This window comes from Sceloporus occidentalis, unplaced genomic scaffold (assembly GCF_023333645.1).
Source record: "Sceloporus occidentalis isolate IW3139 unplaced genomic scaffold, rSceOcc1.0.p SCAF_5, whole genome shotgun sequence".
NCBI classification, from domain to species: Eukaryota; Metazoa; Chordata; class Lepidosauria; order Squamata; family Phrynosomatidae; genus Sceloporus; species Sceloporus occidentalis.
The window spans coordinates 91,987,901-92,014,502 of record NW_028316985.1 but is presented as its reverse complement, the minus strand read 5'-3'; the positions used below and the strand labels follow the sequence as shown (position 1 = coordinate 92,014,502).

Sequence of the window (26,602 nt, the reverse complement as noted above, 5' to 3'; positions counted from 1 at the left end):
ATAAGGAGGGCCCACTGTACTTTGCTGCATTTAACAGAATGATGACAAACAGTTTGTGTGTCACATAGAAACAGAGAAGCACAATTTAGAAGCACTTCTGATGAAAGCTCACATGGTCACTTGTAACTCCAACTTCTGGGGAGCAACAACTGAAGATGAAATAAACAAACAAACAAACAAATAAGATAGAAAACCTTGATTGCACGGTCCAGTCCACACCTCTGCTTAGAATGAGGCAACAACATATATGTCCCTGTATCTCTTTCTGCACCAATATGAAAACTGTGGTTGCTGAACTACAGTGTCCATCATCACTAATTATGTTAGGTGGTGCTAATAGAAATTGCAGTATTACAACTGGAGAGCAACACACTCCCCTTTTGCTGTTCATTCTGATACAGTATTTGGTACTCACACCTATTGCAGAAGAATCTGCTTCCAGCATTTTTCCTGTCTTAGATGAAGAAGGGAATTTTCTTTCTGAATATCTACACTAATTTTGCGGACCAAAAAAGAATAACCTCTTTACAGTATTATTTGGCCACCCTCTCCTGTTGCTTCTGGGTGACAATAGATCTACACAAATATGCAATTAAAGCATCAAATCCATGGCTGTAAAAAACTGACTAGGTCTGTTCTGGCAAATCCACTCTGCTGTTCTGTATTCTGTACAAAAAAATACACCAGAGAAAAAGTGCTCTCTGTCTAATTAGCAAACTTACTTAAAATATTTTTCGCATACCAGATGCATCATCTATTCTAATGTTGTTCTTTTTTGGTACTTTTCAAGCAGTTCCTTGCTCCCTGCGTTCCTATAACAGATTCCTTCTATAAAAATTAACACCCAAAAGGGACTCAAGCCAACTTGCCAATTAAAATGATTGCAGTGTAGTATACAACACATGAAGCATGAACATTTAAACTATTAACAATATTAAACAATTTAAAAATAAACTTTATAAGATAAAAAGCAGTTTTCAAAAGTAAAAAGAACAATATGGCACTACTTAAAAGCCCTTTCCTTCGAAACCTCAGTTCTAAAACTGCATCATCATCATCATCATCAGCAGCAGCAGCAGCAGCAGCAGCTTTTGACAGAAGGACAGCAAGGAGGGGCCATTCTAGCCTCTCTAGAAGGCCTCCTGTACTTCATCTCATGGACCAAAATGTGAAGGAGTGGATGAAATGATAAAAATGTTTCTGGCCCATACCACCTCAGCTTGTGCAGCTGTATGCTTCCCCTTTAAAACTTTTCCTTGTGCATACACAACTACAAAGGCATGAAAAAGTCTGAGCAAAAACTGTTCTAACACTTTATTTTCCGTTGCCCCCTTCAGGTATTACTCATAGAAGGGAGGAAAGATTGCTGTAAGGGGTTGTAGAGTTGCATCTTGCCCTGCACAGTGATTCTGACACACATATGGTATGAATGCCAGAAGCAGGGAAGCCTCCATTCTAACTGGACCAGGGATAGCACATGATGGCCCAGCATCTAAAAGCGGAGAATACATGTGAATGTTCATGCAAAGAGAGGGCTTTGCAATCTAGTCACACCCTTTGTTCCTGCCACTGTTTCTCTAGCTCTGACCCTCAGCCTCCTGCCTCCACTGCTTCCTCCATTCTTCCTTCATTTTTCTTCTAAGTACTGCTCCAGGGACCAGTTCTGAACCTCAGCCATTGGCATCCAAGCCCTGGTAACTTTCCATGAAAGTAGTGTAGCCAATGGACACATGGTCCCCCACATCAGATATCTCAGGGTGCACTGCTTTAATAAATTCCTTTGCAGAGAGAGACACTGAGAACATTGGGACTGCCTGTGCTATGGAGTCACAAGCAATTTCCTCTACCAGCTCATGCACAATGCCTTGCTCTGAGGATCCCACAGAAGAGTGTATCTGAGATCTGACAGGCCTTAGAATACTGTTTCTCTACTGCAGGAAACATGCGTGAATATGTCACTCATAATGGGGAGGCTTCCAAAAATACTGGCATTTTGATCATGAAGCCTCAATAGAACAAGTTCTAGTTAATATTTATTGTACTAGCCAAAAGCCATGACAAAATGAGCTTATCAAAAAGCATAAAACATTTAAAACAAAAGGCACAGAATACAAAGGACAAAAAATGTCCCAACATTGTAGAGATCTATTTGTGAATGCTTCAGTGCCCCTGACTTCCATGGTAATGCATAGAAGATGACCCATGTGATGGACGGGGCTAAATGTATGCCATCTCACTCTCTTTAAACATGCTTTTGCCTTGTCACATTGGAAATATATGAAGGAGAATTACAAAGGCTTCTTTTTATTTTAACAGTGATAACTCTTGGCATTCACTCCACTCCACTTCACTCCAGTTTTAGTCTCAACTTAAAGGAGCTATCCAAGCTACTGAACATTATTCCCAAAACAGATTCAGCACTTTGATTAATTCCTTTAAAGTTCAGACTAAAACGCTGAGTAGATTAACCAGAGTAGCATGATAGAAATGCTACTGTGGTTTGAATACATAGCATCCTAAAAGAGTTTTAACCACCTCCTCCGTTGTCTATGGACTTGGTATGAGATCATAATTTCAGACCCCCTTCTGCAATAATCTCTCTCTGGCTTTGCTTCACGAACGAAGATTCAGTCTGCAATAATAATGATAAAAAAATAAAAATCCCTTTTTGCTTAGATAATGCAGTTGATTTCAGCCAAAGGGTATAAGCTGATAATTTTATCTGCTGTTCTTGTACTGTGACTTAAAGCAGAATATCTCATGCTGCTAAAAAAACTCTTCATGGAAAAGTACAAATGCATTATCACTAACTTAGCTTTGTCCCTGAAAACAAAGAACTGATACAAACTAGCATGATACAGTCCTCCTCCACTTTCTTTTCATTAACAAGTATTACTTTTCAAGGAATTATAGAACACTTGAGCTTTTCAAACCCACAAGGATTGCAATCTTGAATCAGATTTCACAATTAGTGACACAAATATACATTTTCTCCTCACGAATCCAGCTTCCCAACAAAAACGGCACAATAGTACCAAACATGCACAAATGACAACCATTTGGTGAAACATTGTGTAGTTCTGCCACCACCCTACCCCACAGTGATATCTACTGGTTAACTAATTATTAACCTGCCTGAACTTCTGTGTATTCAGGCATATAAGGCACATGAAACATGTTTACTCACTGTTCTTTACATACTAACTACTCTAAAATAGAAATGACTTCTATCAATGGAATGTCAACAGAAGTATGATATAAATCCAACTTTGTGGTCATTCACACTACAAAATAACCCGGTGTGGAAACTGGGTTATTTCAGGGTTGTTCACACTGGTACCGAGTTGCCTCGGTGTAGTTTGCAGCAGGAGGCACTGAAAAGCCCATTTAAACGGGTGCATTTGGCACTAGATCTTTTAGCAGTTCTTTTCTAAAGAACTGCAACAATCCACATCTCCAATAGTGTGAATGTGCTATTGGATCAATTCAGATTGTGCAGCCACCATCCAGGAAATTTTGATCTGGAACGATGGCAAGTGGGAACTTCAAATCAGAAATGGTAAATCAATTTTGAATCTATTCACAGATGTGAATTTCCCCGTAAAAAAAATGTAAGTGTGATTGATCCTGTCATAAAACAAATGCATTTCTTCATTAATATTCTCCTTTTCATTCTTCTTTACAGTAACTTATCAGAGCCAGAACAGGTATAAAAACAGAATAGAATAGAAGAGTGTATCTTTGCTGACCAACCCAGTGAATAACAAGACCAGACACAGAGAACTGGGTTATAAAATGGGCAACTTTATTTAACTCAACTTATTTAACCTTATTTCTTCGAGATCTGCAAAAGCCGGTGGGGGGGGAGCCTTGTGTGGGAACAGCTGGTGGATGGGCTGCTCCCAGACCAATTCCCCAGTTTCCCCTGGACAAAAAGACCTGAAACCCAAGGACAATCCAGAAGTGGGTTGCTCCCTGGCTGGCCCACATCCGGAAGGCCAATCCAAGACTCCCCTACTTAACTCACAAGACTTAAGTGAGGGTTTAAATCTCAGGCCAGCCCCCAAGCAAGTCTCTTTTCCTTCCTGTTTAGTCACAAGACCTATAAGTCAGTTCCAGAGATTTAGGCGGGTTATAAACTGCCACTTGGGACGTCCGCAGGACGTCCCATTTTAAAAAAGGGGCGTCTCTTCTAGACGCCCCTGGCTCTAGTACGGACTCAAAGCGGCGGTTTATAACCCGCCATACTTTCACCCTTTAGGAGAGTGTCGAGGTGTTCACCTGGACCTCTATCTCCCCCCACCTATGCAGGAAACCTATTTATGAACACACCCTAGGCCAGTTGCCAAAGTCCACAACTGACAGTGTGGTGTAGGCAACAAAACAAAACAAAACAAACAAACAAAAAACAAACCCTTGGAAAGAAGAGAAAATTTCTACCTGGCCCCGAAGCAACCAGAAATTAATCTCACACTGCTGTTGAGGTGGGATGGTGGGCCAGTGTTTCAGAAAACTGAGAGGGATGGGTGGGCAAACCTCAGTTAGGCTGAGCCTCGTCCCCACCTCTCATAATGGCTGCCAAGAGCACCGTTTATTTTTAAGCTGCTCATCTCTCCACTGAGAGGCCAGAAAAGGCTCCTCCCTTGATCACAGCATTCTGTTTCAGATACAATAGTTAAAATAATTTCCTATCATTTAATTAAAATGTAGTTCTCACTAGAGTTGTAAGCATGCTCTGGCCCTGGACTACTCCAGAGTCCAGTTTCTTGCTCACATGATTGAATATTGATCGTTCAAAATTACTGCCGCTACACAGAAAAGTAAATGTCACAGAGAAAGACCGTAACCTAGGCCTGAAACACATGGGCCAAAAGTATTATTAGTTTAAAACGAAACGTGGTGCATTGAATTCTTTGTGATAAAAATACAAATAAAAAATAACAAATAACAAAACATCTTCTTAATGCTTAGTTTCTTTTGCAGTTGCATTGTTTTGCTGTGATCCACACATCCTTGCATAATTTCTAGTATAAGTATTATAATCATTGTGATTTGGTTCATCCTATGCCATTCTTATACCCATATATATTTTTATTACCCTTCATTACCAGCCTATTGAAGTTGGAACACCATTTATAAGACACATGTCTCTAATGCTGAGGGCACACTCCTATCTTTTAGACCAGAGCAAAAGGAGTGGGTTAATCTGCCTCCTGGGAGTGTTGGCAGGTTGGGGCCTGTTTTTGGAGAAGGCTGTGCAGTCACCACGGATACAATCCACTTGTGGCCAAAGTGTCCTCAGGTCACTCCTTCCTCCTGTCTGCTCTGGGGACTAGTCTTATACCAAGGATGCTCATCTTCAGTGTGTGGTAAATATTTTTTGCAGGGAGGACGATTCAGTTGGGTTAGCTATAATCTCTTGTCTGATACAGTCAAGACAGAGGTTTGCCATAATAAAGCATAACTAGGCTACATGCTTATATCAACCTGACACCATTAAACAGGTATGAACAAGTATCAACTCCCATGGCTCCATCCCATGGAATCCTAGGATCTGTAATTTGGTGAGGTGCTTAGAATTCTGCTTTAGGAGATTATCTGATGGAGGAGGGTAATGACAGGAGGAGGACAGGAACAAAGTACCATTCTCCTGTCCTTATTGCATGATCCTATGAAGTTTATCAGACATATGGCACTTATACCATGATTATCCTGTCAATTAATAAGAATTGTCCCATCACTTCAGTATTAACGGATTATCCTGTTATTAAGAAATTGAGGTAAATGACGGGACAATTCCTTTAATTGACGGGATAATCATGATGTCGTCTGATAATTTTTGTGCAAAGACGGGAGCATCATGCATCTCTCCTGTCCTTCTGTCATTCCTCCCCATCTGATAATCTCCTTAAACTCTAGCCCACCTCCATGAACTAGACCTCTACCAGATAATTTCAAATAGCTCATGAAACTACAAACCCCAGGTTTCCAAAAGATGAAACCAGGGCAGTTAAAGAGGTATCAAACTCCTGTAATGACAAAGTGTAGATATTCTTTTATTGAGTATTCTGTTCCAGGCCTCCCAAAGAGTTTTTCCTCCCATTCCAGACATTGACACATATTACTGCTATAGCATAACCTTTATTGGTGGTAAATGATATTGCAAACAGTACATTGCCATGAAGCTTTCTGACCCTTTTAATAATGAGACTCAGCATTCTCTCACAGCGAATAGTAGAATTAGACCTCTAAAGAATTAATTCTATCCAGATTATCACTCACTGGCAATTCCATTACGCATCACTTTAAGGGGCCCCTGGACAGGTGTGTACCGCTTCCAAAGCAAGACTGATGAAAGCAAGGCTTTTATATATAGTGTAAACAAACAAAATCAAAGGGGGCAAATGTGGAACCCAAATACCTGCCCATAGCTATGAGAACTATGCAAGCAGGTTAGTAATTCAGGAAAATTCACCCCCCCCCCCACTCTGTTCTCAGCCTTCATCTTTTTTTTTTAATCTAAAACTGCTAAGCTAATGCAAACAGTACCAAAGTAGGTCATGGATACAAATTAACCTTTTCGTGGTACTGGATGAACTGTTAACATTTGGCCATGATCCTACCATGGCCTTCAAAACCCATTTGCTGAGTGGCAAAAGCCCAACTCACAACACAGAGCACAAGTAATAAAGCACAAGTAACAAAACACAGATCACCTGAAACAAAATGCTGCATGTTTCTCTTTAAGGTTCCATCCATGGCACCCTTCAGGATGTGGTAAGTTGTAAATGGCACATGTACACCAATCCACAGTTCCCCTTCTTGTTAGTTTTGACTTTCATTGTAGTTAACATTCATTGTTCTGTATTTGTGGAAGTCATGTTTAGTCTCTATGGGATGGTGGGGGGCAAGGTTGTCACAGTTGTTTTTAAATTTGTTCTTGTATTTCTACCTACCACAGAGTCATGCTGGGACTCCCTCTTCCTTCTCAGTTATCCTGTTTTGGGTCTAGTCTTAATGTCATGAAATCACTTGAGTTTACTCAGAAGAGAAGGGCAGTAGCACTCCTAATCTGCCAGTTACATCAATGGTGTTGTTATTTACACTTTCTATCCATAAGGGGATTTTTCTACATTTATTAGTCTGGTACGCGGTGGTTAAATGCCTGTACTGCAGCCACTCACTCACAAATGACAAGGTTGTGAGTTCAATTCCAGCCAGGGGGTACAGGTCGACCCAGCCTTGCATTCTTCTGAGTTTGTTAACATGAGTACCCAGCTTGTTGGGGGAAATTAGATTACACGTTATAAACTGCTTAAGGAGTGCTTAAGTGCACAGATAAGCAGTATAGAAATGTACTTGCTATTGCTATTGCCACAGAACATTGGTTCATTACAGAACATTTTGGGGTCTGTTGTGGGTAGCTGCACTATTCTCCAGGAGTGCTAATCAGGCATTTTGGCCTACCTCCTCACCTGGTTGCAAAATGAATATGTGTCCTTGAACAGATTCTGGTCCCAGATCCATTGGCTATCAGTTCCTTAGCAAGTTTCCAGAAAAGAAAAAAACAATTATACCAAATGGACACAAATTTAGTTTTGGTCTCTAAAGCATTGGGAGAAAAAACAATTCCTGGTCTTTGCAACAGCTAGGCTGGGAAGCAGTGTCCATGATTACAGTCAACACTGTTGAAATCTGCACTTTTCAAACTATTCTGCAGGGACTGCATATCACAGCTGAAGGCTGGTAGAAATGTTTTTGTTTTTTTAAAGGGAAGTTGGTTGCTTATTATGTACATACTAAACATTAATATCCTCCATGCTGCTCCAGTGTTGAGACAGAACTCAGGGTGGCTGACAACATACTAACACATTGCTGATATTTTCATTGAGGAACCTCAATAAGCTTTAAAGGAACTTTCAGAGTTCCCTAAACATGTTACAAACTTCACTAAGGCCTGTTACAGATAGCCAAAATAAAGCTGCTTCGGGTCTCTTTGGAGGTATGCTATTTAAATGATGCATGGGTCCTAAGAGTCTGGAGGTCGCACCAAAGCCACACTCCATTCCTAAGCACCGGAGTGCAGCGTTGGTGCAGCTTCCGGATTCTTAGGATGCATGCATCATTTAAACAGCATACCTCCAAAGAGACCCGAAGCAGCTTTATTTTGGCAGTCTGTAACAGGCCTGAGTTTCACTGGTTTAAAGTTTGCTACCCTGTCTGTGTTTTGCAGAGAAAAAAATATATGTGTGCTCAGAAGAATTAAAGCTAGTCCATGTTCAAAAGACAAAATCCCTCAATTCCTTGTTCTACAATGTCTCTAGAACTGACTTCTACCAGCCTAGTGATCTTCCATGTGCAAATCCTTGGCATGGGTGTTGCTGGCAAAGCTAGAAGCAGAAAAGTGGTTCTGATATAACACAAACCACAGCAACTGCAGTATCACGTCATCTACACAGAGCAGTTGAAGAAAAGAGCACATGATACCATAGTTGTATTTTTAAATTGTTATTCTTGACAAATTATGAAGAGGAAAAAATATATCTATGTCACCTTGAAGTCCACTGATGTGGAAAGTGATGACATAATTTAGTAATTATAACAGAGTAAAAGCTACACATCATTCTTAAATGAAGATTACTGAAATTATGGTAACATGGGTTAGGATGAGTTCCTAGCAATGTTAAAGGCTGCTAAAAGACAAACATCATCATCATCAACAACAACGACAAATAATTGAAGGCATCCTGACCTTCAATACACCCTTCAAATTAAAACTGTTTAAAGAGGTGAATATTTGTATCACGTTTCTTTCATGTCATTTCTACATGAAGTTCCTACACACATGGGTATCCCATTTTCTGCTCAAAGCAACTCCATGAGCGACCTCAAGCTGAGTGATGGAAACTGGTTCAAAGTCATGGGATCAAGCTAACTGAAGAACCCAAGCCTTTGAGATCCAAATCTAACACTCCATCAATGTAAGCATAGGTGCTCTCTTGTATGTAGTAATGGCTTATAGCAAAACACGGACTTCTGTGCTTTCTTTATCGTAGTGCTATCTCCCAAATAATTTCAAAACACAGTGCTGGAAAGTTTAAGAACCCACTGAAAAGGAACAAACCAATTGCCATTGTTAGTGGAAGCAAGGAAAAAGCTGGTTAATTGACAAAACTTAACATTTTTACCCATTCATTTATATTTCTACTATATCGGAGAAATTAGAAAGGTTAACAAACCTGTCTGTCTCCCCATCTCCTGCACAATTCAGTTATTTCAAGTTTGTATTATCTAAACTGTCTGCAAGTTTATTATCAAAGAAGAGACATAGAAGTATAGTGCCGGAAACTTTGGAGAAGTGTGTATGCCGTCAATATACATGAGGAAGCAAGAGCAGGAAAAGGTATGTTTTGGGTTTCTAGGACATAGTTTAATCTGGGAACTCCTCTCCTGTCTCTCTGGAATATAAGTATTTTAAGAAGATGAAACAAAATGCCTACAAGTTTAGAATGCTTGTAATCTTTTGCAGACACATACTTACACACACACACCCAAGCGAACAGGCCCTCACTCCACCTTTTGTTTCCTTTATTCAGTTTTATTAAGTACAGGCTTTTTTCTATATATTTGCTATAAAGCACAGCATTATCAAAATAACAGTGGAGGTTTCTATCATTGGTTATTTGGCAATTGGTGACACAGTGTTAATTTGTGGCTCATACTAGAGTTTTAAAGTCCCCTGCCCAGATGTGTGTGTGTGGGGGGGGGGGGGGGACAGAAGAATGTGAAGTGTATTGCATGCACTTTTAGCCCAAACCGGGCACGGGACAGGATCGGGCTGGAACAGGGGGAAACAGGTTTTATGGCACACAAAATTGCTGCCGTGCTGCTGCCTGACCATCACCCATCCCTCAGCTGTGCTCTGCCAGCCGAATTTGGTGCTATGGAAAGCTTCAGTGGTAACAAAATCATCGGGAGAAGCATGGCTGGGGATGGGTGATGATCGGGCAGTAGCGCAACAGCAATATTGTGTGCGATAAAACCCATTTCCCCTTGTTCCAACCCGATCCCATCCCGTGCCTGGATTGGGCTGAAAAGTGCATGTGATAATCTCCTGTGTGTGACTGAGAGAGAAAGAGAGAAAGAAAAAAAGAGAACTTAGAAAAGCGAACCAGTGGCTTACATTTGTATTAGAATGTACTGTGATGTTTTATGGGAAAGTATTGTGCTGGCTCCATTGGTTTAATTGGTCTAGCTAGACCACTGTTATGAGAACATTTGCTAAAGCTCCTACTAACACTAAAGTAAAACACTAACGAAAGTAAAAACAGAAGCACACAACCTTTGAGGAACTTAAATCAAATAAGCTTATCACATTGCCCCCGGGGATGTGATGGGGGCAGAATGAAAGGGAGGGGGATGGGAATGGAAGGGTGCAAGGGACACATTTTACCACACATTGGAATGCTGCCGCCACCACTGGAAGTTCCCATTCCGTTCCCAGTCCGTCCCAGAGGAGGCGATTGTCAGGAAGCATTCCTGACAATCGCCTCCTCTGGGATGGATTGTGAACAGAATGGGAACTTCCTCCATTGCCGGTGTTCTGGTGTGAAGTAAAATGCGTCCCTTGCCCCCTTCCATTCCCATCCAGCTCCCTTTCATTCTGCCCCCATCATGTCTCTGGGGGCAATGCGATAAACTTAAAACTATTGCTCATTGTAAGTGTATGCTTCCAAAATCTATTCCTCCCCTTCCTACAGACAACCCCACAAATTCTCCCTTTCTTTGCCCTTGGTGTACTTCCACAATACTCTTCCCAGTTTCCATCCAGAACTCTCTCTTTTCTCTACACTGATCCCCCTCCCCCCCCCCCATTTTTAAAAACTTAGCAAAGGTAGTGTTAATTTACTCAGCAGTTTAGGTCAGAAAAGCAAAAAAATGCACTTAGCAAGGACACATCAGCTCCCCTTTCAACTTCAAAGGGGAAATAATGCTGGGCAAGCACTCATTAGCACACCAAAGATCTAGCCTTGGCCATCCAGCAGTTTTTGTAACCTGACATTTAACTTATGAAATAATCTGATTCTGGCCAACACATCCCTTATCTCAATATGTATGCATAGACATAGGGATTTCTCCACATCCTAGAAATATGAACAAGATGGTAAATGACACAAAACCTGTTCTTGCTGCAGTTATTAGTCTTGTGACCACCAATGTTACTATAATTATTACTACCACCATCATCAATGTACATGTATGAAACAGTCGGTTGTTTGGGACCCATTTTGAACCTTAGCACATATATTTACTTTTTTGTTCTGCTAAACAGATTGACTGGAGAAATAGAAAGGGGAATATGCTGGGCAGGCAAATTCCCTTCCAATCTATGCCTCTTCTTTGTTCAAAACTTTTTTTCTTAGTTTTCAGCCTTTGTTCCTCAGGAGTACATTCAAGCAGATTATTGTCATTGCTATGGAGTATGTAACATGGATTACATCTATTGTTAGATGTAATAAAATTACACTGTGTGTAGGCCACAAGCTACACATTATAACCCGAGTAGCCCAACTATGTTGAGCAGGGCTACTTCTCCAGTTTGCACTAGCCAAACTTTTATACTACTAAATGATTACATATGCTGTTTCTCATAGTTAAGCTTTCTTTATAGCACCCCTTTCAAATCGATGGCTTGTGATGTTGTTTATCACCTCTATTTTGATGTAATCCTAAATTTAACACCATTATGATCACATAAAAGTGGATATTCACTTAATAATAAAGCCATGGATACTTATCACCTTGTAATATGCATCTATTCCTGTTGCATTGCCAGATTATTAAAGAGAATTGAACAATGCAGTATATTAAAGGCTCTTAAAAAGCATAATCTTTAACAAGACATGCTCTCACGACTGTTAGAAATTCACACTATTTGCAGTTTGAAGGCTGAATTATTTAACAAGTCTTAAAAAGTGAAAGGTTGCTAATTTCACATTATGAGGTGGTTATGCAAATTGCTATTGGTTTTTTTTATTCGATACAAAGTGAGGGAAACAAGAAGAGAGAATTATAACTCTAGAAACTGGTGGCATACTCTGTGCTTGTGAAAGTTATCATAAAATGAACTGTGATTGCCTGGGAGAGAGATTTAATGGATCACAAAACTGAATGCTCTCAGTTTCCAACAGCACAGAGATGAATTAAGAGTTGTACATGCATTTATTTTTAGTACCAGATTTAAGCAATAAACAGTGAGAAAATATGAAAGTTTGTTAGGCACTATTTTGTGTTCTCATAATTTCCCAGCACAGTTAAAGATTCCTGGTACTGAAAGCAATGGGAAATTTCATTTAAACATATGGTGTGCCTTTGTAGAGAAAAAACCAGAGCAGAGTATAAGCCAATATACATGCATGCACACTTTTTTTCAGAGTAGAAATACATATTAAAACCACTACTTGGAAGTGGTTTAAAACAGTGATTTACTCAGATTAATTGCTAAATCTACAGTTCTCCTGCTCCCCTGTGATGATAAAACAACAGAATGCAGACGCAATGGCTTTTAGAAGTCAGTGATTTTAAAAAACCAAAACAAAAATCCTGCATATTATTATTAATAAAGACACAGAAAAGTTCCTGCTCTATGAAGCAATGATCAAATGCAGAGAGATCTTTTCAGTTATCAACTTTTCTATTAGCTGGAAATGGATGCTGCAATTGATGGATGCATTCATATGTTGCTTTCATTCTCTCTGCACCTGGTTCACTGTAAAAAAATGTATTATTAAAAAACTACCCTGACTGAATAGTGGATGAATAGTGGATTTTTTTTAAAAAAAAAAATATTATAGCACACAGGTAAATAAATTGTTACTTTCCTTTCAAAATAGTATTAGCAACAGATTTTATACCTCAAAGAGCTAATGTACTTACATACACTCTTTTAGAAGACTAGCTACTCTCTACCTAGAAACAGCACAAACCAGAGTGAACACTTTACCTTCTGAAAAATCAATCAATCCGAGCAAATGGAGAAGCTTCAGAGACGCAAATATAATCACAACAATACCCACTGTTTGCAGTCCCTCAGACTCCCATTCCAAAGTCAACATTCTTCGAGCAAGCAAATCATTCCAGGCAGCTGTCAAACCACCGAGCAGTCTTGAGGGAAAGTTAAAGAGGATTTTACCAGTATTTTGCTTCATATAAATACACCAAAGTTGCCAGCACTGTGGGATGTGCTGAGGAATTAACTGACTGCACAGGTGGAATAAAAAGCATCAATGGAAATTCCTCGTCTCATGCATCTTGATGTCTTTTGATTTCAGTTTCAGAGAGCTGAGGGGGATTCTTTGACATGTCATCAGATCTAGCCAGTGCTGTTACTTCTTCTGAGGTGCATGGAGAACCGGAGACTTTTCTATGTCCGTTTGGAAAAAGCAAGCCTCCCTTGGAAGTTTCACTCAAGAGCTTGCAGCAGCCAGCACTGGTTTGATCAAGTTTGCAGACTCTGGCTTTACAGTTCAGCCCCAGATGACAGGGACATTGCCCTGGAGCTTGTCAAGTGCCAGATTGATCATCGTATCAGCCTGCATCTTTTCATTAGCATTTAAGAGATACTTTGGCTGCTACATTTTACTAAATGTTAGCTGTAGGTGGGCTGCCCTGCCTTTCTAGATTAAGTGCCAAGGAGGAAGATGCTACCAGGAGTACAGAATAACCTGATTCAAGCAAGTCTTTCTCTTGCTGAATTCAGGGTTACTTCCTAAAGGAGGTTTGCTTGCAGGTGCACACTCAACCAGGAGCAATTCCCCATGATGTGTCTCCTGGCCTGCATCACTCACTATGGTGACCAGGTTTAAATAGTTCTGACCTAAAAAATTCCAGAAAGAAGACTAGAAAATGAACTTAATAATCAGTATCATTCAAGGAAAATGGGATAATGTGTTTTCAAATCACAGAAGCCTTTTTCTCCCTTGAGAGGTTTCACACAGCTGCCTTAAGTATTGCTGGAGCTTCACAAAGAGAAATTTACCATCTCAAAGAACAGAGTGGCATCTAGTTTGTTATGGATGGTATGTGAGAGAGTTATAGAGTTATGTGATAGAGTGGGTCTTCTTTGATCCTGCCAATTCAGCACTGCTCCTTCCTTCTTTAGCCACATAGTGTCTCCTTTTGCCCCACTTCTTTTCCCTTTTTTTTTGGGGGGGGGGATGTTCTATAAATGAAAAGAAATTATGTAGAACATGAAAAACCCTGAGTGTCAAAGAAAAAAAAAACGGGGAAAAAACTTTTGAAGCTTACTGGTTGTCAATATATAACAAGACATGCCAAATTGTTTTACAATAATGTAATTTACCAACAATTTTATTTCAAACCAAACAACACAACATGGAAGTTTTACATCTTCCTTCAGAAATGCTCTAAGAAATAGGCCAGGACAATTAATAGTGACTTGACAGGAAGAAAGGATAACTGAGCCATTTGCTAAGGTGAATACTGCTGAAGATCTTAGATACATAATAATAATAGAAATATTTCTAAGATGGCCCATTGTTGCCTTGAACAGTAAAGGAACAGCTGATAAGAAAACTGACACATGGTGATCTATTATTCTTCTTCGTGGTCTCTGCGAATCACACAAATGGGTTTATTCTGCACCTGCGCAGCAATCTTCGGAAACTTCTAGAATCTCCAGGCAGAAAGCAATGTATCTTTCTGCAACTTTTTGGCGGTAGCCCCGCCCACCCATATATAAGGCCCCTGGTGGCCCGCTCCTCTTCAGTTCCTTCATTCCGCCGCGCTAAGCAGCTCGAGGAACTTCGCTAGCATTTCGCTTGCTCTTTGTGTTTGAAATCTCTGGCTATTCGACCTTCGGACTTCCACTTGACCATTCTTTACGGACTTCCCTTTGGCTTGACAACTTTCTCTTGATTTACGGCTTAACTTCGGACTGGTAACGGACCTCCCTTACCATGGCCTCTTTCAAGCAATGCACCAAGTGCGGGGTGAAAATCCCCAAGGCTGACGGCCACGACAAGTGTGTCCTCTGCTTGGGGGAGGCACACGTTCCGGGCAGTTGTGCCCACTGTAAGGCCATGTCTGCTCAAGCCCTCAAGAACAGGGACCGGACACTCAAGGCTGCCCTCTATGAGAGGGTTCTCAGCCAGCCTGGCGGCTCTGGAGCCTCTGGGGATGCGGATGCCCCCGAAGCCCCCAAGAGGAAAAGGGATAAGCGCTCCGACCGGGACAGGAAGCGGGCTCGCTCGTCCTCGCCGCCTTGCAAGAGCCGCTGTAAAGGGCCCCCAAGCACGGTCTCAGTGCCTCTGCCTGAGTCGAGGCCAGTACCATCGACATCGCCAGTCGCTGAGCCGGTGAAGACTCCGGCTCCGTCTGTACCGGCCCCTTCCCGGATGGTGCCGCTCGAACCCAGAGTCTTTCTCACCAGTCACCTCTCTGTACCAGCAGACAGCCTACAGATTGTGACCGTGGACTCTGAATCGGAGGGAGAGCTCCAGGACTCTGATGCTCCACTCTCTCCTCAGAGGCTGAGGCCAAGATCTCCTTCACCCTCACCAAGGAGAAGGCCACGCTCTGCCGCATGGCACCGGGCTACACTGGGGACCGAAGCTGACGAGGCTCTGGCCTCAGACCATCATGTCCCTACAGAGCATGATCGGGACCTCTTCCAGGCGTTCCCAGATCTCGTTCATGACCAGCGCACGGGACAGTACCTCATCCCGGTTGACCCGTCCCACCTGTGTCGTAACCTCCGTGCTCATTCACGGGGCCGCTGTCCGGATGGTGACTGCTCCCGCCGAGACGACCAGGATGACTTCGGGACATCTGATCCTCTCCTCAGACGGCAGAGTCCATCTGCTTCAAGATCTGGCTCAGGCTCTCCTCATTCCGTGTCTCCCATTTCGGATGAGGACGCCCCGTTTGTGCCCGAAGGCCCATCTGTCCCGTCGCCCACGGACGACGTCCGGGCCTTTGCTGACAGGGTCATACGGATGGCCGATGCTCTCAAGTTGGAAGTCGCCCATCCGGAGGATGATGCCCTTGACCCGGTGGAAAGGAGGATCCACGGCTCTGCTCCAGCTCCACCAGCCCTGGCTTACCTCCCGTCCCTGGAAAAGATTGCCAAGCGTTCTTGGGATGCTCCAGCCACCATCCCATCGACTTCGCGCAGGATTGAGAACCTGTATCGGTCACTCCGTCTGCCCCGTCTTGGTTGTCCAACCATCCCAAGCTGAATTCAGCTATTGTGGAGGGAGCCCAGTCCACCTTCACTCCCAAGACCTCATCTTCGCCTGTCGACAAGGGCAGCAAAAAACTGGACGGCCTTGCAAAGAAGTTCTACGCCTCGGCGGCTCTCGACCTCAAGATCGCAAATTACGCGGCTTGTATGGGGGCCTACGTCCAGTTCCTGGTGGAGAAGATGGACCCTACCATTGCTGACTTGCCCGATGACAGGAGGCGTATGATGGCAGCGCTCAGGAATGAGATCCACCTGATGGCTGGGCAGCAGATCATCTCCGCCAGACACTCCACGGACTGTGCATCCAAGGTCCTCTCTGGCTCCATAGCTCTCCGCCGCTATGCATGGCTCCGGTCCTCGGACCTCACCCCTCAGGCGAAGGCAGCTATTGAAGACATGCCCTTCGACAACTCGGGCCTCTTCAATAGGGACACGGACGAGAAGCTTAGCTTCAGGTACCGGATGAAGACCGCCGCTAGAAAGCACGGTATGTCTTCCGCACCATCCAAGTCCCCCCGCCAGAGGTACCCTGGTCAGCGCCCCTGGCACCCAGGAGGCCAGTACCACTTCCAGCCCCAGGACCGTCCTTACCACCAGGACAGTAACCCTCAGGGCCAAGCCTCCCGGTCGCCTGCTCCCCCACCAGACAGGCGTCAATCTTCCCAACCCAGATACCAACAGGGGTATAGGAAGAAGGATGGCCGAGGCAAGAAGAGGTTCTGATGTGTTCCTGCGCACTTCGTCACCTCCAACAGGCTGAGCCCTTTCTTCAACACCTGGGCCGCCATCACTACGTACTCTTGGGCACTTAACATCGTCCGCAGGGGTTACGCCCTAGAGTTCTCTGAGCTCCCACCAACTGGAGCTTTTCTGTCAACTGTCCCCTCGGACACCCTTCTCGACGAAGTGCGCACTCTTCTAGACAAAGGCGCCATTGAACCCGTCTCCCCCTCTGAGTTCAATCACTGCTTCTTTTCCAGGTACTTCACCGTACCGAAGAAAGACTTAGGCCTCAGACCCATAATGGATCTTCGGGCCCTCAATGACTTTATTGTTTACAAGAAATTCAGGATGGTAACCCTTGCTTCTATCTTACCACTCCTACAGGAAGGCTTCTGGTTCGTGACGCTAGATTTAAAGGATGCCTACTTTCACATAGCGATCCTGGAGGACCACCGCAGGTTCCTCGCTTTCACTGTCGGACATCAGGCATACCAGTACAAGGTCCTTCCCTTCGGCCTTTCCACAGCTCCAAGGGTCTTCACCAAGTGCATGGCACCCGTGGTGGCATACCTGCGTCAAAGGGGAATCACAGTCTTCCCGTACCTGGACGACTGGCTCTTCACAGTGTCTTCCAAGGACACTCTGCTCAAGCAACTCGAGTTTGCCCTGTCGCTCCTTCAAGCATTGGGACTACAGGTCAATTTCGACAAGTCCAACCTGACCCCTACCAAGCGCATCGACTTCATAGGAACAATGCTGGACTCTGTGTCAATGAAGGCATACCTTCCAGAGGCAAGGTTTCAGGCACTCCACGCATCACTGCAGCCCTGCCTGCGTCAAAGGCGTCTTCAGGCCCGTGTGGTACAAGTCGCCATGGGTCACCTGGCCTCTACCACCTTCGTCACACCGTGGGCCAGGTTAAGGCTCAGGCCCCTACAATCCTGGTTCCTATCCGTGTTCGACCCCGTCCGAGACACACCTACCAAACTGCTCACCATCCCGAGGACCGTACAGAAGTCCCTTCGATGGTGGCTCCAGCCCGACAACGTCTGTGTGGGAATGTGATTCCTACCCCCGCAGCGGGACCTTTCCCTGACCACGGATGCCTCCCTGCAGGGATGGGGTGCCCACACTCTGGACCTTACAATAAAGGACAAATGGTCACCGGCGGAGGCCACTCTCCACATCAACGTCTTAGAGATGCTTGCCGTGGAAAAGGCACTCAGAGCGTTCCAGACGGTCCTCGCAAGCAAGGTAGTGCTTCTTCTCACCGACAACACCACGGTCATGTACTACCTCAACAAACAAGGGGGTACAAAATCGAGGACTCTGTTGGCAGTCACCATTCGCATCTGGGAGTGGTGCATACAGCACAAGATCCTGCTGCAGTGCATCCATCTGCCCAGCGACCAGAACGACCTTGCAGACCAACTCAGCAGGTCATCTTCCACTTGCCACAAATGGAGGCTACACCCAGAAGTGGTGACCCAACTCTCCAATCGCTGGGGTCCCCCTCTCCTGGACCTGTTCGCCTCCCGGCTGAATGCTCACACACCGAGATTCTGCTCACGGTACAGAGAGCCCGGATCGGAAGGAGATGCCTTCCAACTCAAGTGGACTCAAGGCCTCCTGTATGCCTTTCCCCCATTTCCTCTGATCACACGGGTGATCTCGAAGATGTTGTTGGACCACACGGATGCAATCCTGGTAACTCCGTGGTGGCCCAGACAGCCGTGGTTCGCTCCTCTCCTACAACGGGCTCAGGAGCACCTCCAACTAGAGCACCGGCCCGACCTGCTCTCACTTCACGACGGGCGAGTCCACCATCCCGAGATGCAGTCTCTCCCATTGGTGGCGTGGAGGATTCGGTCCTGAGCACGCTTCCATCCGGTGTTCAGGATATCATCAGAGCAGCACAAAGACCTTCTACACAGAGGTCCTATGCCTACAAATGGGATAGGTTCCTTGCCTTTCTGCAGACGAAGGGCGTTCCACCATTCCATGTCTCCATCCCTGTGGTCCTGGACTTTCTTATGACACTGGCAGAAGCAGGTCTATCCTTGAGTTCTGTCAAGTGCTACCTGTCTGCCATCTCGTCACACTATTTGTTTCAAAACAAACTCTCTCTGTTTGGGGATCCTCTTATAAAAAGGTTCCTTAAAGGATTCAACAACCTGCATCCACCTGTCGCGGACCCTTCACCACAGTGGAGTTTAGACACCGTCCTGGCACAGCTAGTGTCTAAGCCGTTTGAGCCCTTAGCTACCACGGACCTGAGACTCCTGACCTGGAAAACGGCCTTCCTGGTAGCTATCACGTCAGCCCGCCGGGCTGGTGAACTGTGTGCCCTGAGGATGGACCAACCTTTCCTCCATTTTCATAAGGACAAGGTAGTGCTCCGTACAGACATTTCTTTTTTGCCCAAGGTGGTGTCTGCTTTCCACATCAACCAGGACATTGTTTTGCCAACTTTGGCTCCTAATCTGACCACGGACTCGGAGCGCCAGATCCATGCCCTGGATGTCCGTAGGGCGCTGGCATTCTACTTGGACAGGACTACTGCGTCCAGGCGATCGGAGAGGCTTTTTGTATGCTACTCCAAGGCCAAGAGAGGGCTGCCGGTCTCACCGCAGAGGTTCTCTAAATGGGTGGCCAACACCATCCATCTCTGCTATGAACTGGCCAAGAAGCCCTTACCAGGTCGGGTTAGAGCCCATGCAACTAGGGCGGTAGCCGCATCCTCAGCCTTTTTGACGGGGATTCCCCTTGAGGATGTTTGGAAGGCTGCTGTTTGGTCCCAGCCATTGACATTCATAAGACATTACAGGCTGGATGCCAGGGCCAGACAGGATGCAGCCTTTGGGAGGGCAGTGTTACTTTCTGCCATGCAATAGACTTGTTGCACTGTTAATAAATAACACAGTTGTTTGGCTATATACTTTATTGGTTATGTGATTTATTGGTTATTGACACTCCCTCCTCCACTGACTACAGCTCGCTAGTCTAAACCCACTTGTGTGATTCGCAGAGACCACGAAGAAGAAGAACAGGTTGCTCACCTGTAACTGTGTTTCTTCGAGTGGTCATCTGCGAATTCACACAAACCCGCCCATCCATCCCCTCAGTGTCTGCTCATTTGACAACGCTTGTTGCCGCGCTGATTAGTGGCTCATTCGGAACTGAAGAGGAGCGGGCCAAAAGCAAAAGCATACATAGTGTCTGTATATATATATCTATACACTAAATCTATGCTGTGGAAGATCTTGTGATGCAAGTCTTATTATTCTACAAAAGGTTGAAGAACTCTGAAAGTTACTGGGAAAAATATCTTGAAACAAAATAAAATAGAACTTTAGAAAAATCAAGAATGTAGAAAAAATAGCTTACTGTATATACACATGTATAAGTTTGTTTATTTATTTATTTATTTTGTATGCCACCTTTCTCTAAGATGGGACCCAAGTGACTCACAAATAAAAAGGCTTTTGAAATGTTATAATAATTTTTTAAAAACAAAATCCTCTAAAAATAGCCTAAAATAACATAAAATTATACAAAAGTTAAAAGATATCATTAAAGCACATATGCTTCATAAAAAACCACCCTGGCATGATTATATAATGAATGCCTGCTTAACTTAAAAATGTCTTAGCTTGCCAACGAAAGGCAAGAAGGGCGGGGGCCAGCCTGGCCTCCCATGGAAGGGCTTCCAGAGGGTGGAAGCAGCCACCAAGAAGGCTCTCTCTTGTGTCCTCACCAAATAAGGGGCTGTGCAGACAGCCCTGAAGGAGCAGCCTCCAGCCTCCTTTTACAGCCACATCAGGGCCATGGCAACTGCATGCTGTGGCCCCAATCTGGCCTTTGCAGGGTGCAAAAAGGAGCTGCAAAAAGTGGTTCTTTTTTGCTCCCTGCAAAGGGTGTGAGCTGCGGGACCACGGCTTTATGGCACTCCTTCGGCGCAGCATCATGTGGATGCACCAGAGGAACACTGTGGCACTGTGTGCAATGTGGAGTGGTGCGTGGCATCATGACACTCTGGGGGTGGAGTTGGGATGTGCGTTATGTGGATGCTACATTCCAACTCAACCTCCAAGCTGACCTTTAAGGCTGGTCTGCACAGGGCCTGAGCCTCTGATAGTGGTGGAACCGAGAGAAAACCTTTCCCCTAAGATTTCAGTGTTCTGGATAAATTTAGTAAAAAAAAAATGACCACAAAAAGCCTGGGTTGGCTAATCCACAGGTCACTGTGAGTACTGTACTTTAACTGTTATCAAAAATGGAACCACCTCCTTCTCTGAATAGAGTGACAAAAGATGAGAGTCCATCCATGGAGCACCTGAAAGAAGCACTGCCGTTCCCCCACTCTGCAGCAATGCTTCTGGCCTTGGTGAATGATGAGGAGGGAAAATGGTGGCAGTGACCGCTCTTTGGCACTTCCTCTCAAAGGAATGCTGAGAGGAATTGGGCTTTGAAGGATCTGAATTTGTGTACAGAATCATAGAGATGGAAGAGACCACAAGGGCCATCCAGTCCAACCCCCTGCCATGCAGGAAATCACAATCAAAGCATCTCTGACAGATGGCCATCCAGCCTCTGTTTAAAGACCTCTAAGGAAGGAGACTCCACTACACTGCGTATGTTTGTCAACTTTTCAGGGTTAAAATCAAGCAAAGTTATCACATTAAAGTTAAAGGCTATAATTACTGCTAGCATAGCGCCGCTAACATAGCCACCATTTCTTTGCTTTGCTTGGTATTCTTGTAAAGACTACTTTGCTCAAATTTTCCCCATTAGTTCTCTCTAACTGGATGTGTTAGGAATTTATCCCAATTTTAAGCTGGTTATATATTTACGGATAACCAGATCTGAAGTCTTTGTTATTTCTTTTGTCCTTCCTTTTATAATTGTGGACTATCTCAAAAACTTCTTACTGAAAATCAAGAGTCATAGATTTCAGTATCCAAAATCCATCTTTGGTACCAGTTGATGAAATATATTCTAACTGTGTGTCTTCCAACATAAACCTGTCTTTCAATTTTTAATTGAAAAAGTGTCCATTAAAAGCCCTTAGCTTTAGTAAATAGTAAAAATACGAGTATAATATCATGACCAGTATTAATGGACAGGAATTTGGAAATAAGAGAAAATAGAATAGATTCAAAAGAACAACTATATCAAAAACTTGCCAGGGTCACAAAAGGTCACAAGAATATTGCAAGAAACCACAAGAACATCAAGGAAAACTTCCATTTGTTTTTTTAAATAAACAATAATTGTACTAATATTTAAAAGAAAGGTGAACAAAGAGAAGCCCATTGGCCTTACTATTCCCTGAAGCTTCACTGGACCCCCAATCCCCAAAACGGTGCCCCCTGAAAATAGAAAAAAGGAATGTTAACTTGTTTTAAAAACATAGGAATAATGAATGCTTTAAACTCAAAGCACACATCTATTCTGTAGTGGAATATTAAAGTCTAATATGGTTATGTGAATAGTGTCACTAAGGCACCAAAGGGAAGCATGAAATTCAGAGTTACAGGTATTTTAACACAAAAGATTTAAAAAATCTATTCTTGAATACTCTCTGATGGCTCTGCATTGTTCCATAGTCAGACAAGGACAGATTAGAGATAAGTCTGTTTTCAAAGTCTATTGTAACTGAGCTAACTTTTTATTATCCTCAGACATCCCACACCAGCCCAGCTGAAAGGAATATCACACACTTTACAGTTCCATGTTTTAGAGTCCTGGGGCCTTTTTAATAGTTTGTCCTGAAAGCCATCCTCAAGAACCAGTCTCCATATATTCAATAAAGGCAAAGAAATCCACCATGGCACTGATTTACCTCAAAGATGGTCCTTGTTCACAGCAGTCTGCTGAGCAACATTTGTACATGCAAAGAAGCCATGCAAGTAGTATAAGTACAGAACAATGCTTTTAAAAAGACCTATGTGCTTATATGTTAACATATGAATACACCAATAGTCTTCTTTCACCTATGTTTCACAAAGAACCCTGGATCCTGAGCCACTGGTGTACAAAATTCTAAAGTACAATTACCCTCTATATCCACAATTCTTTTCCCCACCGAGTCAAGCATCCACAGATTGATGATAATAATAATAATAATAATAATAATAATAATAATAATATTTTTATTTATATATCCCGCCTCTCCCTACAGATTTTGGTATATTCCAAAACATTATGGCACTCCTAAAAAGAAGCTACTCTAGGCTCTGTGGTTGGCGCAGCACCGATGAGGGGCAAAAACAGGCGGCATAGAGCCGCCCGTCTGTATCCCCCCTAAATTATTTATTAAACCGAAGATAAACACAATAGTTAAGATCTGTTTGTGAGCAGAAGTTTACATTTACAGGGCTTTAAAGCTTAGTTGTGAACGGTTTATTAACCCACCTCCAATTCCTATATTATTCATACAGCAGACCACTACACTATCTATCCTGTCTAGGATAAAATAATAGAATAAAACTTAACTGACTTCTAACTCTTAAGTAAAAGCTCACTGAATAAACTGTTATTACCTTACCCAAACTGACCCTAATTGACTAAAACCTTCATATTTTCAAAACCATGTCCAAACACCCATCACCTTGATTATTACATGCTTGACCTCTCCCAAGAGACCACTATTTTCTATTTTTCTATTATATTCACCACAGATTACAATACATTGCCTTATTTTCCTTAATGTAAACAGAACAATTGTACAAATTCAGAACATTACAGTCCCACCCTTTCCATTCTCCATTCCCAATCAATCACTGAATACCCATAGGAGCAAAATGTCAACTCGGAAGTATTGTGAATTAATTGTGTTCAGAGTAAGTGTGCACAGGATTAATCACAGCCTTAGTTCCCTTTGGAATGAATGTATGTATATTTGTTTGGGCTGTACTCCTGGGAACAATCAATTCCAATAGCTGTCTTAATTTTATCTGTGCTTAAGCTTTCTTGAGTGACAATTCCTGCAGGGCCACAATTACATGGGAGTCTTGGGCTGCATCCGCTCTTCAAAAATAATCCACTTTGACTCCACTTTAACTGTCTTATCTTAATGCTGTGGAATTCTGAGAATTGCAGTTTGTTGTGGCACCAGAGCTCACTGACAGAGAAGGCTAAATGTCTCATCAAACTACAATTCCAAAATTCCATAGCACTGAACCCTGGCAGTTAAAGCAATGTCAAACTGCATTATTTCTGCAGCCAGTCTAATTTTGCCTTCTTATTTCATGCTCAAGTGCTCCCCTGGCCCAGTCCTGGGATAGTTTAAGGATCAAGATTGCCAGTTGAGGGAGGAGGATTTGAACTCTGAGCCAGAAAGCAATACGGTGCCACACCAAATTACAAACCCCAGCATTCCATAGGATGTTGCCATTGTAACCAGAATAGGACATGGTAATTGTGTTAAATGAATGTGTCCCAGAAAGGAGAAATGAACAGGAAGAGAGAGCTTATGGTATGCTGTGTTGTTGCAGTGTGTGCAGTGGGAAGGAAGCTGCACAATGGGGGAAAGAAAAGAGGGACAGATGAAGAAAGATGAGAGACAAGACTGGGATTAAATAGGAGAGAGACAGGAGGTGAAGGAGGAAGATAGACAGAAACACAAGGAGAAAGAGAGTATCTCATAGGCCTCAAGGGATAGATAGGAGGGGGAGTCATAAAAGTGGTGTTGGGGCCACATAAGCTTACAAGCCACACTTTCTCCATTCCATTGTATAGGATTGTAATTAGGGTGCCATTTAAATTTATTGAACAAGATGATGATGATAATTATGATGATGACTGTTATTATGTACTGAGGTGGGAAACAACAACAGTTAACAGATGTACAGCGCTGTGTAAATTTACAGCGCTTTATAAATAAAGGTTAATAAATAATAATAATAATAATAACAACAAATAGTTAAAACATACATCAATATAAAAGGATAAAAAAGATGTACACATATTTAAACAATCCACATTTAATATACATCATTTAAAATCCACAATTTAAAAATCATCTGGATAAGGCTGCTGAAAGAGACTGGTTGTTCTTTTAAATTTGAATAGTATATTCAGTTGTTGAATCTCTTCTGGCAGGTCATTCTATAGTCTAGGGGTGGTTGAAGAAAAAAATCGTTTGGCAGATAGTTGCAAGCCTAGAGACTTATCCCTTTATTAAACAAACCTGGCAAATGAAAACCTTGCATGATGTTCTCTTATGGTAGTAAAATTATGGGAGAGGGTCATAAAAGTGTCATAAAAGTATCTCATTTGTCAAGATGGAATAAGCCATTTGGCAAAAATTATGCTTTTACAAAGCTCTCCTACGCTTTTACAACCTGAAGAGAATGAGAGTCATGTGGAGGGAGTAAAAAAACAACCACTCATCTTTTCATTTGTTTGCTGAGATAGTTTAGTAAGGTGGTAAGGCTCCTAGTCCTGGCTGACTGAAGTAAATGTCCACCAAAGGACCTGATCATACGGGATGGATTATATAGGAAGAGGTAATCCTGTAGGTAACCTGTATCCAAACCATGTAGGGCTTTAAAGGTAATAACCATCACTTTGCACTTTGCCTGGGAACTAACTGGGAGCCAGTAGAGTGATTTTAATGTCCTAGTTCAGTCGGCCCTCAGTATCCATGGACTTACCCTCCATGGAGTCAAGCATCTATAGATGACAAGTCTGCATGGTCCCCAATGTCAGCACATGCACATGGCTGCATCATCATTAGGGACAGCTCCCACTGTCCTCAGTGGTGGCACATGCACATAGAAATTCTGTTGTTCCTAATGGCAGCACAGCACGGCCATATGCACGTGCTGGCACTGGGACTGTCCCTAATTGTGGCACAGTCACGTGTATGTGCCACAATTGAAGTCCTGTTGTCCCTAATGGCAGTGAGGCCATGTGCACACACTACCATTTGGGACAATGGAACTTGTTGAGCATCCAAGGATTTTGGTATCCGCAGGAGGGGGGGGGGGTGAGGAGGTCCAGACAGATAATAGATATGAAGGGCTGACTGCAATCAATCTTTCTGCCATGTTTCGAACTAACTGAAGTTTCCGAACTTGGTATAGAGGTAGCCCAATGTACAGCACATTGCACAAGTCTAGCCTTCAGGTTATCACTGTGTGCATTACCATCTTTAGGTCCTCCAGCGATAGGTAGGGGTGCAGCTAGTGTATAAGCCAAAGCTGATAGTAAGAACTGCTGGCAGTTGCATCTACCTAAGCTGTCATTTGGAGCGATGGATCCAGGAGCACCCCTAAGCTATGAACTCAGTCTTCCAGGAGTGTAACCCCATCCAGAACTGGGTAACATATCTCCAAATCCAGCTTAGGGCACTTGACAGTAAGCATCTCTTGTCTTGTCTGGATTCGGCTTCAATTTGTTTTTCCTCATCCAGTCCATTACCTCTTCCAGGCATTCATTCAGAGGAAATACATTATCCTTAGCTGGTGATGTATTTGAAGGCATGTATTAATCATGGCTAGCTCATGTTTTGAGAGTTATGTCAAAGGATACCACAGGGTAACTAGGATATTTTGCACAAATCTAGAGCCCCAGAAAGCAATGTTTCCCTGGAGCCTTGCCCAAGAT

The 26,602-nt window shown here is 43.2% G+C and overlaps 1 protein-coding gene across 9 annotated transcripts in view; it reads right to left on the bottom strand.

The window, feature by feature from the left end:
* Positions 1-26,602, bottom strand: part of KCNIP4 (potassium voltage-gated channel interacting protein 4) — a 434,206-nt gene that overhangs the window by 90,262 nt on the left and 317,342 nt on the right. The window contains exon 1 of one of the 9 annotated variants that reach the window (XM_089524727.1): positions 13,004-13,115. The exons of the other annotated variants lie outside the window; for them this stretch is intronic. Coding sequence (XP_089380853.1) covers positions 13,004-13,115 — 112 coding nt within the window. Of the gene's footprint in view, positions 1-13,003; positions 13,116-26,602 lie in introns of those variants that run through there. 9 annotated transcript variants of the gene reach the window in all.